Genomic DNA, 15,636 nt, shown 5'->3' with positions numbered 1-15,636 from the left:
AGGCACACACCTGTCAGACAATGGTATGTCGAAGAACTGAAATATAAATGAATAAAAGATGAATGAATGAATGGGACTTTGAAAATGCTTCTTTATGGCCTTGGTCCCCTTTTTGCTTTCTGTATATTCCAAATTTTTCTTGTTCAGCCAAGAGTAGTTATTGTTTTTTAGAGAAATCCTTTTTGAAGTGTAGTATCTTCACACCTGGAGATACACAGGCTCATTTTTGGTTAAAAAAATGTATAAGAATTTCTTAAATTTCAGTAGGTACATAATTTGGATAACTTTTTGGGTTTTTTTAGTTGTATTTTACTTATATTGCAGTTAGATTTCTTTACAGATAAAATATTTGCAATTAATAATATTTTTAGGCCGTGCACAGTGGCTCATGCCTGTAATCCCAGCACTCTGGGAGGCCAAGGCAGGTGGATCACCTGAGATCAGAAGTTCAAGAACAGCCTGGCCATGGTGAAACCCTGTCTCTACTAAAAATACAAAAAATTAGCCGGGTGTGGTGGTGCGTGCCTGTAATCCCAGCTACTCGGGAGGCTGAGGCAGGAGAATCGTTTGAACCCAGGAGGCAGAGGTTGCAGTGAGATGAGATTGTGCAATTGCACTCCAGCCTGGGCAACAAGAGCAAAGCTCCATCTCAAAAAAAAAAGAATAAATACATAATAATAATAATAATATTTTTAGGTTTCTGTTCCAAAACTCTAGGCAGCTTTTTTTTTTCTTCAGCTGTTTTGTTTTGTTTTGTTTTGTTTTTCTACATTTAGTCTCTCCTTTCTCCTGCATGTTATCTATTCCATGCTCTTCCACTGTTGCTACACCATGGCTTCTCCTTACTGACATTTTCCTCTCATGTGCCCGAGAGTCACTTTAATAATGAGACTTTTGCTGACCGACCCATATAAGCATGTCTCTCCCCTCTTGGTGGTAGACCTTCTAGAAAGTTGGTTCCTATACTTTTGGAAGAATAATTTTGGGAAATTCCAATCCTTTAAGTGAGAAAGTAGCTACTTCAGAAAATGTCATAAGTAGGAGAAGAACTACAAGCAGGGTCACTATACCAGAGAGTCATTTTAGGAAACAAACAGCAATCAATCACATCTTTAGGCTACTTCTTCACTTTAAAGACCTCTTCTAACTCTGCCTCCCTCACATTTTGCACTGAGTGGCTAGTCGGAATGCTTCTCAGTACTTTACTTTTTAATTCTTTATGGCCCATTACTCAATTGTTAATTTTATGACTAATTACCTCGTCTAATGATGATTAGGTTGAATGAATGAATGAATACTTTTCTGGAACAATATGAGTTGCTGACATAATAAAGATTTATGTCAGAAATACTCTATATTTTGGGACTTTCTGTCACTAAAATACTTAGCTCTGTCTTGTAAAATATGGTAATTTAAGTGACTATTATGCACATAATTTCATTTTTGAAATACATAACCCTACAGGAAACCTAATTATGAGACATCATAACTAGGAAGAGTAAATAATCCTCATAAAAATGGCCTCCTTTAAAACTAGCTATTTAGGAAACAGAATTAAATTCTATTAAGGAAGAAAACTTAGTTTTTATGAGAGTTCTCTGTCATACAAATAACATCTTTTGGCAATTTCACATAGAAAATGTTTTACTAAAAACAGAAATTTTACAGTAATGTTTAATTCCTAGGCCAATTTATAAATATTTGCTATTTCATTTGGGTTCCATCAAGTTATTTAAAGAATAAAAAGGAGTAAAATAGTGTCTAGAGCAATTGTTTTCAGAAATTCTGTAAGGCAAAACAGAAAGAAATAAGCTAGGAAAAATATAAACACATGGGTAAGAGTTTAAATGGGAAGATTTAAAGAAAATGATGTGATAAGTCACTGGAAATAATGATGTATTAAAAAGTTGATCTAGTGTACATTTAGACTTTTTTTCTTTCCTGATAATTTTCAACATCTTAAACACTCTTTCCTCCATTTTCACTTCTGTGTATACTTCCTGAAAGTAGAGCAGGCTAATGTAGCTGGGCTACAGAGTGGAGGGGAGTTCCGAGACAAGGCTAGAGAATAAGCAACAGCTAGATCCCACAGAGCCTTATCAGGAAACACAGAAAGTTGTCACTGAAGGGCATGGTAAGCTTCGTGAATTAAAAAGAAAAAAAAATCACTGTATCCGTAGCATGGAGAATAGTGTAAATGCAGAGACCAGTTCAGGGGTTATTTCTATACTTCAAGGATGAGATGATGTTATTTTAAACTAAGATGAAATCCATAGAGCTAGAGAAATAAGAGTGAGCTTGAGGATGGGTTGGATATGGGACTAAATGGTAAAAATAATATACGTATGAAAACTGAATACTTCTAGCTTCTAGTTTATGCAACTGGACAGATGGCGGTTTCATTTACCAATACAGGAAATAATGGAAGAGGGTCAGTACTAAGGCTTTGTTTTGCAAAAGTTGACTTCAAAGTGATTTTAAGACCTTTCAACCTACTGAACTTTGGCAAGTTGCTCTCTCTAAAACTTGGTTTACACATCTCCAAAATGAGGCGTTTACACTAAATGACCTAATCAGTACTTACTGGAACTACAATGCTATCATTGTGGTTTCAATTGTGTGTGAGCTTAGGGAAATCAGAGGATACAATATTTGAAATGATAAACAGAATATTTAAATTTGATATTAAAAAGAAAAGAGATCAAAATACAAATCTAAGAAAGGGGCTAGATGTCTAGGAAATGGTATGTTGAAACTATAATTTGGAGGACCTTATTCTGACAGCTGGACTAAAGTAAGAAAGAAAATAGCAGATGAGAAATAAGGTAAAAAGCTGAATCAATGAAGACTTGAATTATAGTAGTGACTCTGGAAAATGGAAGCACAAACTGTTAGTGTATAAGATGAATTAGTAGAATTTGATAACATAAGTAAGAAAATAAAAGAGAAAGAAACCAAAGCTAACAACTTAGGTTTTCTTTCAAGCTTTGAATACAAAGATGACGTTGGAGAGACAAGAATATATGTAAGGGGTATTATTCAGAGACTTAAGGAGGAGCAGTTTATTACCTGACATGCTAAATGTAGCTATTTCATATTTTGAAAAGTAAATTACCTTTTTAGAAAAATAATCATTTAACAGAAGTAATTGACTAGATGTACCATTGCTTTCAAAAATAGTATTAACTATTTAATAAGGATATGCAGAGACTTGTTTTTGAAATTGTTTGTATTAAGAATAATATCTGTGATTTATCTTGAATGTTTTATTCTTACTTGTTGTCTGATTTAATTTTTCAGCCCCATGTGGTGGCCATTTTTCAGCTCCCAGTGGAGTGATTCTCTCACCAGGATGGCCAGGATACTACAAAGACTCTTTGAATTGTGAGTGGGTGATTGAAGCTGAACCTGGACACTCTATCAAAATTACATTTGAAAGGTCTCACAAATATTTTTCCTACTTTTAAAGAAAATATTATCTAAAAGATTAGTTGACATTCTCTTTTGCATTTACCAAATGAATGTTTAATTTTATTGTAATAGTCAATTGCTGTGCTTTGAATGCTTCCATCTGTTTGCCCCCGTTTAACCTTTCAGCGTGTTTCCAAGTTAATTTTCTATTTGTGTAATGCTGTATCAGTACTATTGAAATATGCAAGATCGACCTTTTTGCTTTATGTACTACTAAGATGTGAACATGTGACCTTTAACTTAATGAGTTTAGTTGTCCTATACTTTGAAGGGCCTGTGAATTCTGCTCTGCTAGGTTTCAAGAGAAGGTGCTGTAAACACATTCAAATCAACACTGTAGTGCAGTCTAAGACACTTAGGCACACTATCCATATGCTTTCACCTATAAGTCCTTCTGAAAATGACTGTCATGTAGTATGTAGTAATGGTGGAACAGCTGACCTTTTATTTCCCCTAGAAAAATTAGTATTACTGATCAAATAACCTATATTGTAAAAGGCTATAATATTGTATATTTTAAACCTTAAAAGAATGAAACTTCTCTTACGTTATTGAATCACAACTTACAAATCAAAATAGATTTATCTATATAATCTCTCAGTTATATCATTGACTTGTCTCATCTCCCAACCCCTTTCTTCAAAAAACAAACAGATGAACAAAAAAACTTATTTAAGCATTAGATCCACATGAAAAACATATAAGTACAGCAGAATATATTTATTATTGACTGAAGATTGAATTTTACAAACCTAACATGATTCTTTCCTAACTCAAAAGGTCTTTCATTGAATTTGTCTATCCATGCTAGTGTTAACATTTGCATGGGAGAGAACAGATTCCACTTTGAACAGAGGTAGAGTATTAAACATTTCACATGGCTTCATTCTACTGTTAAAACAAAAACCTTAGACAACTTAAATTTAACCATGTTTATTTCAGCAAAGAACCATTCATGAATCAGGTAGCACCTTGAATCAGTAAATATGAAGAGCTTCATATGGCAAATGGGCAGAAAGTATTTATAGACAAAAAAAAGGAAGTGACATAAAGAAACAGCTTGATTAGTTACAACTTGGCATTTGACTTATATAGATATGATCTGATCAGTTGGTGGCCTGTTACTGACTGAAGCTTGGTTTCTGTAATTGGATGACACTCAGCTATTTATTACAAGATTATACTCTTAGTTAGGTTGCCATTTCTTATGCGGGAATTCAAAGTATACAGGAGGTTTTAAGCTAAACTTAATTTAACACTATCTTGTTATAATCTACATGGTTTACTAGGGCTATATTAGTTTTCTATATTAGTTAGGGCTGCCATAACCAAGTGTCACAGACTGCATGAGATAAAAAACAGAAACTAATTTTCTCACATTTCTGGAGGCTAGAAGTTCAAGATCAAGGTGTCCACAAGACAGTTTATTCTGGATTCTCCTTTTGCCTTGTAGATGGCTGTCTTCTCCATTTATCTTCACGTGATTTTCTCTGTGTGTGTGTTTATGTCCTGGACACCAGTTACATTGGATTAGGGTCCATCTATATGATCTCACTTTACCTTAATTACCCTTTTAAAGTCTCTTTCTCCAAATACTGTCACATTCTGAGTACTACTAGGGATTAAGATTTCAACATAGAAATTTGGGGGAACACAATTCAGCCCACAACAATAATTGACACATTTTAAAAATTTTTCATTTACATTCTTTTGGCATTTTGTTGTTGTTGTTGCTATTCTGTTAAAACCGTATCCCCTATTTATTGGTTTACATGGCTTATGTTGTCATAGCAATTTTAGAAAGCTTGAAAAGCATCTTAGTTATTCATCATTAAATCTTTTTCCAATATAGTTTTTCCATGAATGTTGAACTAAAATTAACCAACCTTACTTTAGCACACAGAATTATATTTGGTTTGGAATACATGATAAAGCATGATATGTATTGATTTGGAACAATAGGACAAAGATTTCATCCATATTTTTCAGTTTTTAAATTTAGTATTTTACATTTGAAAAACAAGCATATTTGTCAATCTATCAGAATTAATCTCATATATATTTATATAATATGTCAAGTACATAATTTTCGTATTTCTTGTTTTGGACTAAACATTATTTTGTATCAGGAGGTGCAACGGTAGTTGAAAATATGTTATTTTCATATTTTATTTGTATCAGTTCATAGCATCTATCACCCAGATGACTCTCACCAGTCATTATCCTTCAATATTCAAGTAAAAAGACTTCACCGCCATCCCACATACAAGGGAAACCTACTCCCTCCTTCAATTTTCAAAGAATGCCTGGGGGTGCTTTTGTTCACTTCTGGACTTAAATTCTGTCTCCAGAATCAACCTACGTAATAGACACTGAGGCTGCTGCACTCTCTCAACATTACTCTATTCATTTACATCACTTTCTTTCATTTTCATGAAAACCATAATGCAGGTGACAATGAAAGAGGATTATTGCGCAATCCAGAGTCATGTAAGATTGAATAAGCCTACACTGTTCTAAATTTTCTTGATAACCCTCATCACAGGAATAATTGCTTGTATCTCTCCAATCCCCTCTCTTATCCCAAACTGTTCTTCATTTTTTTTTATTATACTTTAAGTTTTAGGGTACATGTGCACAATGTGCAGATTTGTTACATATGTATACATGTGCCACGTTGGTATGCTGCACCCATTAACTTGTCATTTAACATTAAGTATATCTCCTAATGCTATCCCTCCTCCCTTCCTCCCTCCACCCCACAACAGGCCCCGGTGTGTGATGTTCCCCTTCCTGTGTCCATGTGTTCTCAGCGTTCAATTCCCACCTATGAGTGAGGACATGTGGTGTTTGGTTTTTTGTCCTCGCGATAGTTTGCTGAGAATGGTGGTTTCCAGCTTCATCCGTGTCCCTACAAAGGACATGAACTCATCATTTTTTATGGCTGCATAGTATTCCATGCTGTATATGTGCTACATATTCTTAATCCAGTCTATCATTGTTGGACATTTGGCTTGGTTCCAAGTCTTTGCTATTGTGAATAGTGCTGCAATAAACATACGTGTGCGTGTGTCTTTATAGCAGCATGATTTATAATCATTTGGGTATATACCCAGTAATGGGATGGCTGGGTCAAATGGTATTTCTAGCTCTAGATCCCTGAGGAGTCGCCACACTGACTTCCACAATGGTTGAACTACTTTAAAGTCCCACCAACAGTGTAAAAGTGTTCCTATTTCTCCACATCCTCTCCAGCACCTGTTGTTTCCTGACTTTTTAATGATTGCCATTCTAACTGGTGTGAGATGGTATCTCGTTGTGGTTTTGATTTGCATTTCTCTGATGGCCAGTGATGATGAGCATTTTTTTCATGTGTCTTTTGGCTGCATAAATGTCTTCTTTTGAGAAGTGTCTGTTCATATCCTTTGCCCACTTTGTGATGGGGTTGTTTGTTTTTTTCTTGTAAATTTGTTTGAGTTCTTTGTAGATTCTGGATATTAGCCCTTTGTCAGATGAGTATATTGCAAAAATTTTCTCCCATTTTGTAGGTTGCCTGTTCACTCTGATTGTAGTTTCTTTTGCTGTGCAGAAGCTCTTTAGTTTAATTAGATCCCATTTGTCAGTTTTGGCTTTTGTTGCCATTGCTTTTGGTGTTTTAGACATGAAGTCCCTGCACATGCCTATGTCCTGAATGGTATTGCCTAGGTTTTCTTCTAGGGTTTTTATGGTTTTAGGTCTAACATTTAAGTCTTTAATCCATCTTGAATTAATTTTTGTATAAGGTGTAAGGAAGGGATTGAGTTTCAGCTTTCTACATATGGCTAGCCAGTTTTCCCAGCACCATTTATTAAATAGGGAATCCTTTCCCCATTTCTTGTTTTTGTCAGGTTTGTCAAAGATCAGATAGTTGTAGATATGTGGCATTATTTCTGAGGGCTCTGTTCTGTTGGTCTATATCTTTGTTTTGGTACCAGTACCATGCTGTTTTGGTTACTGTAGCCTTGTAGTATAGTTCGAAGTCAGGTAGCGTGATGCCTCCAGCTTTGTTCTTTTGGCTTAGGATTGACTTGGAAATGTGGGCTCTTTTTTGGTTCCATATGAACTTTAAAGTAGTTTTTTTCCAATTCTGTGAAGAAAGTCATTGGTAGCTTGATGGGGATGGCGTTGAATCTATAAATTACCTTGGGCACTGTGGCCATTTTCACAATATTGATTCTTCCTACCCATGAGCATGGAATGTTCTTCCATTTGTTTGTTCTTCATTTTTAATCTCTTCTGCATCTAGAATCTTCAGTCCTCATTTCCCCATTCCCTGTGCTCCTGGTATATAGCAGGGTAAGTCTCAAAATACCTATTACTTTATTATGCAGAGTGATTTAATTATTTGTTTTTCTGGGTGATGTTGGGGAGTAGGAATGGATCTTGCCTTTCTTTTGAAACATACTATTATTATTATTATTTTTTATCAAACAGCGGTGTTTTCTTATGAAGACCTCACCCCTTCCCCACCTTCTAGCTGATTGAAACTGGAATGTTATTTTAAAATAACATTTTCTTTTATTCTCTTATTCAGTTTTAAAATACTATATAAGCCAAAAATATGACTAGAAAATTAGTTTAAGCTTTATGAACACAAAGTGCATTATTATGTTGAAAAGCATCTGCCGATTTGCTAATGAGAGTCATTAATCATCATTAAATAAATAAACACCTAGTATCTTTCAGCTCAAAGTAGGCTACTAAGAGTGGCTCACTTGACGAACAGTTTGATTGCCAAACAATGCCTGCAATTCAGAGGGCATCCGTACTCTGACATTTGATTTTGGACTTTTGTTTGAAGGCACTATTTTCTCTGTCCAAAATTCTTAGCATGCATCTGCTGTCCTTTCAACAGGCCAATATAGGCCTCTTTGCTGCTTGCCTATCTTGTTTAGATACCTTTAGAATTCTCCAAATGAATTCACTTGTACTGTATAGCCTATATTTGAAATTAGACTGTTTCAAACCTGACTTTCTGGTGAAATCTTTCCAGCCATTTTAATAAAATGTAACACTAGTTAAATAGGCAAAAACTTAAATTAATTTCTATAGCGTTACTTAGCACGTTTTACTCTGCCACTTTCTTATTCTTTTATCTATTGATTAAGACACAAATCTTTTAAATTAGGCTAGAAGCAAGAAAGTCTAATTGAAAAGTGATTTTCAATGTAGGATTTGTGCACAGGAACAATAATCAGTCTTGTGCGTAGATCAGAATAGGCCTTGGGTGAGGAATGTTTCCTACAGTTTAAAGATTTTGGCTTCTCCCCATGGACATCACCAAGCTGGACTTGTCAACTGTGCCTCATTTCTTAATCCTGAAATTACCCACTCAAATCAGTTATAATCTCATGGCTTCTTCCACTTCCCTAAAACCAATCATTAAAAAATCATTCTTTGTTAATTGGCCCAAACACTGGAATAATCAGGAGTTACAATGCTTTAAGAATTTATTAATGGTATTTTCAGTATTTTAGAATAAACAGAGCAGATTTATATCACATATTTCCTTTGAATCTACCTTATATAAATAAAATAAATTAAGTCCCAAATTCTTCCAAATGTTGTAAACTGAAATAAACGCTCCTTTTAGGGCTTGAGCCTTCTATTTGCCTTTCCTTTACTTCCACCCCAAATCCTATAAGATTATTGAATTGGAGCTAAGAAAAAAAAAATCCTTAAATATCTTCTTCCATTTATTCTTCTCTAAAGACCTTTTAAGGGTATGAGATATTGGTTGAGGGTTGTCTATATTCCATATGCTTTGCCAGAAAATTGGTTCTTTTAATAATCTACATCTTACACAGATATCACATGGTTAGCAGTAACTCAGTAGCAAAGGGATGAACAAGGTATTTCAATTTTAAAAATAAGTGAATTTTATCCATTAGGGCAGCAACATAAAATAATCACTTTGAAATCAGACATAAATATGTCTATCACTTCCTTGATCAGTGGCCTTATAATGTCTTGGTGCTTTATTTTTCTCTAAAGATTGTTTTAAGAAATCGAATATCATTTCTAAAGTATCTAACACATACTGGATTCTTGAAAATATCTAATTCTCTTTTGGCTTCCAGCCAAACTCTTGTAAGGACACTAGTTGCCAACTCTTTAATAATTCCTCTTATTCTGAGAATATTCTTGAAGAAGCTGGTTCCAAGAAATGATTTATTACAGAGTCATGTCACTTTACACTACTCGTGAGTCATTTAAATTTGTTGAAAACAAAATTTGTAAAAATCAGATAATATATTTAACATGGTGGCATAGCTATTTTGTAGTTTTTTTCTATATTCTCAAATGGAGAAAATGATTAGAATTAACCTACAGAAAGTAATATTATTTACCAATATATTATTCATTCATTTTCTCTTTGAGATTGTCTCAATAGCTTGTCAATAAAACTACCAGAAATATGATTTCTTGTAAAATACAAAACAAAATAGCAATAACACCAACAAACATGTTTTTAAAACCATTTACCTCTTCTTAACATATCCAAACATTTAACAATTCTTACTCTCAGATCTGCAAAGGAATTTTTGTTTTTGTTTATTCCCACACTTTCTAAATTTTCTCAATATCCAGCAGCTCCTGAGTCTAAGAGGTATTCATTTTACTATCAATCATTCAAAGTGTATTTTTCGGTTCCTTTTCCTATCCTCAGCTCCCTGAATGCATGCTATCACTATCAGTCTTTCAGAGAATATTTTTTTAAGTTAATGAGGACTATCTCAATTTGGTTAGGAAGGGTTTGGATTACATCAAGAATGTTTTTTAAAGACAACAAAAATTGAATAAGATTAGATCCAATTTCATTCATAATAACATTTAGTGCTACCATAATATTTGTTTAGCATATACAATAAATTTAATTTCATAAATAAACATGAGACTGAGGCAATTCATGAGAAATTTATACAACTATTTTAAAATAGAAAATGAAAGAAATTCAATTTATTGTGTAACCCTATCCCATTTTGCTTGTTATTAGAATGTATTTTTATAGTTCCTCAGGGCAAATCTGCAATGATTTTCTTTTTAAAGATTCACCGGTACTGAACAATGTTCTTTATATCACCAGTTAATGTTGCTATTCTATTAAGAATTAAGTCTCTTTATGTTTCAATTTGAAGTAATCCCTGACTCTTCCGTGCATTTTAATTTGGCTGTTGTCAGCTGACTAGCTATCAAAGTGAAACTCCAATTTCAATATTCACAATAGACTGACTACAAAGCAACCAAATAATAGATTGACAATTTCTTTTTTTTTTCTTTTGAGACAAAGTCTCACTCTGTCACCCAGGCTGGAGTGCAGTGGTGCGATCTCGGCCCACTGCAACCTCCGCCTCCCAGGTTCAAGTGATTCTCGTGCCTCAGCCTCCCGAGTAGCTAGGATTACAGGCGCCAACCACGCCTTGCTAATTTTGGTATTTTTAGTAGAGACAGGGTTTTTCCATGTTGGCCAGGCTGGTCTCAAACTTCTGACTTCAGGTGACTCACCCACCTCAGCCTCCCAAAGTGCTGGAATTATAGGCAAAAGCCACTGTGCCTGGCCTAGATTGACAATTTCTAAGTATATGATCATTTATTTAAAGAACTTAGTGTTCCTTTATCTTTCCTTCTCTACACCATGTTATTGAATAATTTATGAAACACATACAGTATATTCCAGGTCACAAAATTAGAAGTAAAATACACTTCGAAAATTCACATATACTGTTTACTGATTAATAGGAAGCAGTTGTGCTTCCTGAACAGTATTAAATTATATACTTAATTTTGACTAACATGTCATATGCTATGTTCATAATAATATCAGAGACTGATACGATATAATGAAATAGAGTTTCTAACCTTTTTTGAATCCATTCAATTAGTTCTGGGCATTTGTTTGACCACGTATGAGTTTTATTCATTTTGGTTTTGAGGAATAAAGTGGTTTAATCTCATAACACATACTGCAAAAGACTGGCAAGTATGATAGTAAAAGTGATTCTCTGAAAATTAGTGGGCATTTCAAACTAAAAATTATTTTTTAAAGTGTACTGGAGATAAAACTGGAGAAATAGAGTACTGAAACTTTATTGGAAAGTGCATTTAACATGAGTAAAAATACATGGTTAATACTAAAGCATCCAATTATGTTGGATACTTTTTTGTAAAACTAGTAACTACCCTAGAGAAAAGAAAGACATTTTTAACTGTAAAATACATTCATTTTTTCTTTGATCCAATAAATATTTATTGAGTGTCTACTATATGCAAAGCATTGACAAAAACACACTGCTTAACCTCATGGAGTTTATAGACTTTTAAGGAAGACAGTTGTCTAAAAAGTTAACACTACTGTGATTAGTATCACAAAAGCCACAGTAAATTGTGGCAGTAGAATAGGAAATAAAATAATCCACAATGTGAGGACAGAAGAGGTCTTGCTGTTCGCATATTTAAGCTGAAACTGAAAGATGTGTAGGAAAACCTTGGTTAAAGCAAGGAAAAGAATTTTCTAGGCTTCAAGATCATCATAGGCAAGGGAAAAATATTTTAGTACTCCATGAGTTCACATAAACATTTTTCCACAGTTTAGATCTTGGATCTAGATTCAGGATATAGTATAACCCTGAAGTGCAAGGAAAGAATACAAAATGCTATTTTTTAAAAATAGATGTTATACATGTTAAAAGTAGCCCTGTGTCGATTGAAGTTTATAAAATAAATTAATATGTTTTAAAGAATTGAAAACAGCAGAACAACCAAAAATCTAATAAGATCAGACATCATAGAATAGAGGTTAGAGTCAGGGAGACTTGGTTTTGATGCCTACTTCTGTAATTTAAGATAATGTAATACTATTTAAGTTTTGAAGGTGGCTGGGTGCAGTGGCTCACGCCTGTAATCCCAGTACTTTGGGAGGCCAAGACAGGTGGATCACTTGAGGTCAGGACTTAGAGACCAGCCTGGCCAAGATGGTGAAACCCTGTGTCTACTGAAAATACAAAAATCCACCAGGCGTGGTGGCACACGCCTGTAATTCCAGCTACTCAGAAGGCTGAGGCACAAGAATTGCTTTAGTCCAGGAGGCAGACGCTGCAGTGACCCAAGATGGCACCACTGCACTCTAGCCTGGTTGATGGAATTAGATTTTGCCTCAAAAAAAAAAAAAGTAAAAAGAAAAAAAAGTTTTTAAGGCTGTGGTTTTCTTACTTGGAAAGTGGGTTTAATAATATGAGCTACACCATAGGGTTAATGGGAGGATTACAAAAACTAATGTCAATGAAGTCTTTAATAGAGCTGCTGATACTTTAATAAACATCAAATGTATCATCATTAGTTACTACCTACTTAGAACTGTTGTTTTCAAATACAAACTTTATCACATGTTTAAAGGCAGAAATAGATTTGTCCAAAAATTTTGTATAAATGTTATGTATCAATAAAAAACACTTGAATAAAAAATAATTATAAAAGCAGATGTCAAATTTGAAATGTGTGTGTTATTAAGATGATAATCTAATTATCTGATTGAAAATAAATATAAACCACATATTTTTCCATAAAAATAAGGAAGACAACCAAAGATAATTCCAAAAATATGTTTGGTTCATGAACAGTCCAGTTATAAGATAATTTATAATATTTGAAAGAATCTTACTTAGGAACAATACATAACTTTTTAATAATAATTTTTCATAGGAATAAGAGCTTATACCTTTGGTATTCACAAATGATGGTGTCTTAAATGATATCTTAGATATTAGATAAGCTAAAGAAAATTATAATATAAAATGGAAAAATTTTAAATAGGAATTTAAATAGCAGTCCAAAGTATTATTTCCATATATAGTGTTAATTCTAAATATATTTTCACATGTGTCTTTTAATCTTAGATTTCAGACTGAACTGAATTATGATGTTCTGGAAGTTCATGATGGGCCAAATCTTCTGTCACCCTTGCTTGGATCTTACAATGGCACCCAAGTGCCCCAGTTTCTATTTAGTAGCAGTAATTTTATATACCTTCTATTTACAACAGACAACAGTCGTTCCAATAATGGTTTCAAGATTCACTATGAAAGTAAGTAATGATAAAACTTTTTGATTTCTTCATTCTGTTTGCCCTACTTTTTGTATTATTATAGTTTTACTAATGGAACTATTAGCTCTATTTATTTTAAATCAAAGCTTTCCTTCATCTATAAGAATGTTAATGCTTTATAAGGTGTGTGTTTTAGTAAATTCTGCAATAGATTTTCCAGCAATATCTATCTAATATCATTATGAAACAAAATACTAAAGAAATATCAGAAGCATCAAATCATTATTTGAAAATGAGGTTTTGTACCAATTATTTGTGTATAGTTCTGAAAAACAGATAATAGACAGTAATTGCCAGTCTAAGATATATATAAACAATAACTTTTTTAGCATTTACTTCACAAATTCAGTTATTCTTTTATAGTTTCCTCACACTAATTGCACATATTTTCCATTTAAAATATTTAATTTTATTATTTTGCATAAAATGTTGAAAATAATATTAAAATTAAAAAGCAAACTGTATATACATATATTCAAATATGATTAATATAAGTCGAGAAAACTATATTAATACAAGCTATAATTCAGTGTTGGAATCATTATAACCCCTATTAAATCTCATGGTTTTGTTTAAAAAGTCTAAAATATTTTGATTTTTGAAACATTTTGATGCTGATACGAACACAGAAATGGGCTTTTTTTCCCTTTATAAACATCTTGCACATGTGTGGCTATATTGCATAAGATTTATGTGTGTGCAAACATATAAATTTACATATGCATACATTTTCATCATGAATGCATAGCCATATACTTTTACATGAAATGCACTTTTGATAAATTAATCTAACAACACACTTAAGAGGGTTATTAAAATATGTCTTTATTTCAAATGCAGATATTATATTATTTATTTTAATATTCAAGTTAATTATGACCCTTTCCCCCTCAAGAAGAAATTTCTGCATTTGAAATATATAGTTTTATATTTGCTGTTGGGCATCTATCTTCAATAGATATAGTCAATGGACTCATGGGTTTTTAAAATAATTGTCAATATAGATCCATTAGTTTTTTTAAATCATCTTATCTACAGTATTGTTTGACTATATTAACTTCCCATTATTTTGAGCTTTGTGGCATGAAAGCATATTTTGTAAAAATCATGGTAAAATGCAATAAGAGAATGCACACATACTTGGGGGTTCAAATGAACTAAAGTGCCTTAACTGATATTTTGAGTCTAACATGTATTTACTAAACCTGAGTCAAATTAGTCATTTAGAAAAATCTACTTCAAAACTAATTCTCACTAGTAATTAATTGATATCAATATGCAGGCAGCTTTTCTTTTAGTCCATTGCTGTATCCTTTACCCAGTAAATCGTACTCAATCCCATTCCACCCAAGGTATGTGGTCTTTATCAAAAACAGGACTATTTTAAAGATTAAATGAAACAAAACATGCAAAATGTGTCAGCATAACTGGTAACATGCAGTATGTTCTCAATAAATGATAGACTTTACATTTCTCCTACAAAAACTAGTCAGATAAGGAATAAAAATAAGAAGTCCTGCTCAAATGCATACCTTCAGTCAGCAAGTTTGTCACTTACAGGTCCTTAGTGGCATAGTCCAAGTTATTTTCGAGGGCTAGTGCCTTAAAAGGCAAAGTGGAAGCTGAGAGCTGAGAAACATTGAGGTTGATTAGAGACACACTTGTTATTAATTTGGTCAAATCTAACAAGATGCAATAACTTTGTATTTAAATTTGTCTTTAAGAAATCACCTTCTCTTATTTTATTCTATTAGTCTTGTGGTATATTTACTCCTGTGAAATAATCTCCAACATCATAAATCCTTTCTTATCAAGAAACCAGCAAAAGCCTTTTCATTCATCTCTTTCTTACTGTTTCCCAAGCTGAAGGTAACTAAACTATCTTTTTCAAATGAACCATTCACAAACCTCAAAATCAGTAGATTGCTAATGAGAACATTAACAATATATTTGGCATTTGGTGTATTTCTATTTTTTTAATCAAATTCATTGAAAGTGAAAGTAATTTGTCTTCCCCAGGCAAC

General features: G+C 33.1%; 1 protein-coding gene across 2 annotated transcripts in view; it reads left to right on the top strand.

Moving 5' to 3' along the window:
* CSMD3 (CUB and Sushi multiple domains 3) overlaps nucleotides 1-15,636 on the top strand; it is a 1,211,357-nt gene that overhangs the window by 771,839 nt on the left and 423,882 nt on the right. For both annotated transcript variants that reach the window (XM_003823338.5, XM_034966508.3), the window contains 2 exons: nucleotides 3,301-3,439; nucleotides 13,404-13,591. In XM_003823338.5, the coding sequence (XP_003823386.3) occupies nucleotides 3,301-3,439; nucleotides 13,404-13,591 (327 nt within the window). The remainder of the gene's footprint in view (nucleotides 1-3,300; nucleotides 3,440-13,403; nucleotides 13,592-15,636) is intronic.

This window comes from Pan paniscus, chromosome 7 (genome assembly GCF_029289425.2).
Source record: "Pan paniscus chromosome 7, NHGRI_mPanPan1-v2.0_pri, whole genome shotgun sequence".
In the NCBI taxonomy this organism is placed as follows: Eukaryota; Metazoa; Chordata; class Mammalia; order Primates; family Hominidae; genus Pan; species Pan paniscus.
Note: the sequence above shows the minus strand (reverse complement) of the source record. Positions and strands in the feature narration are given on the sequence as shown.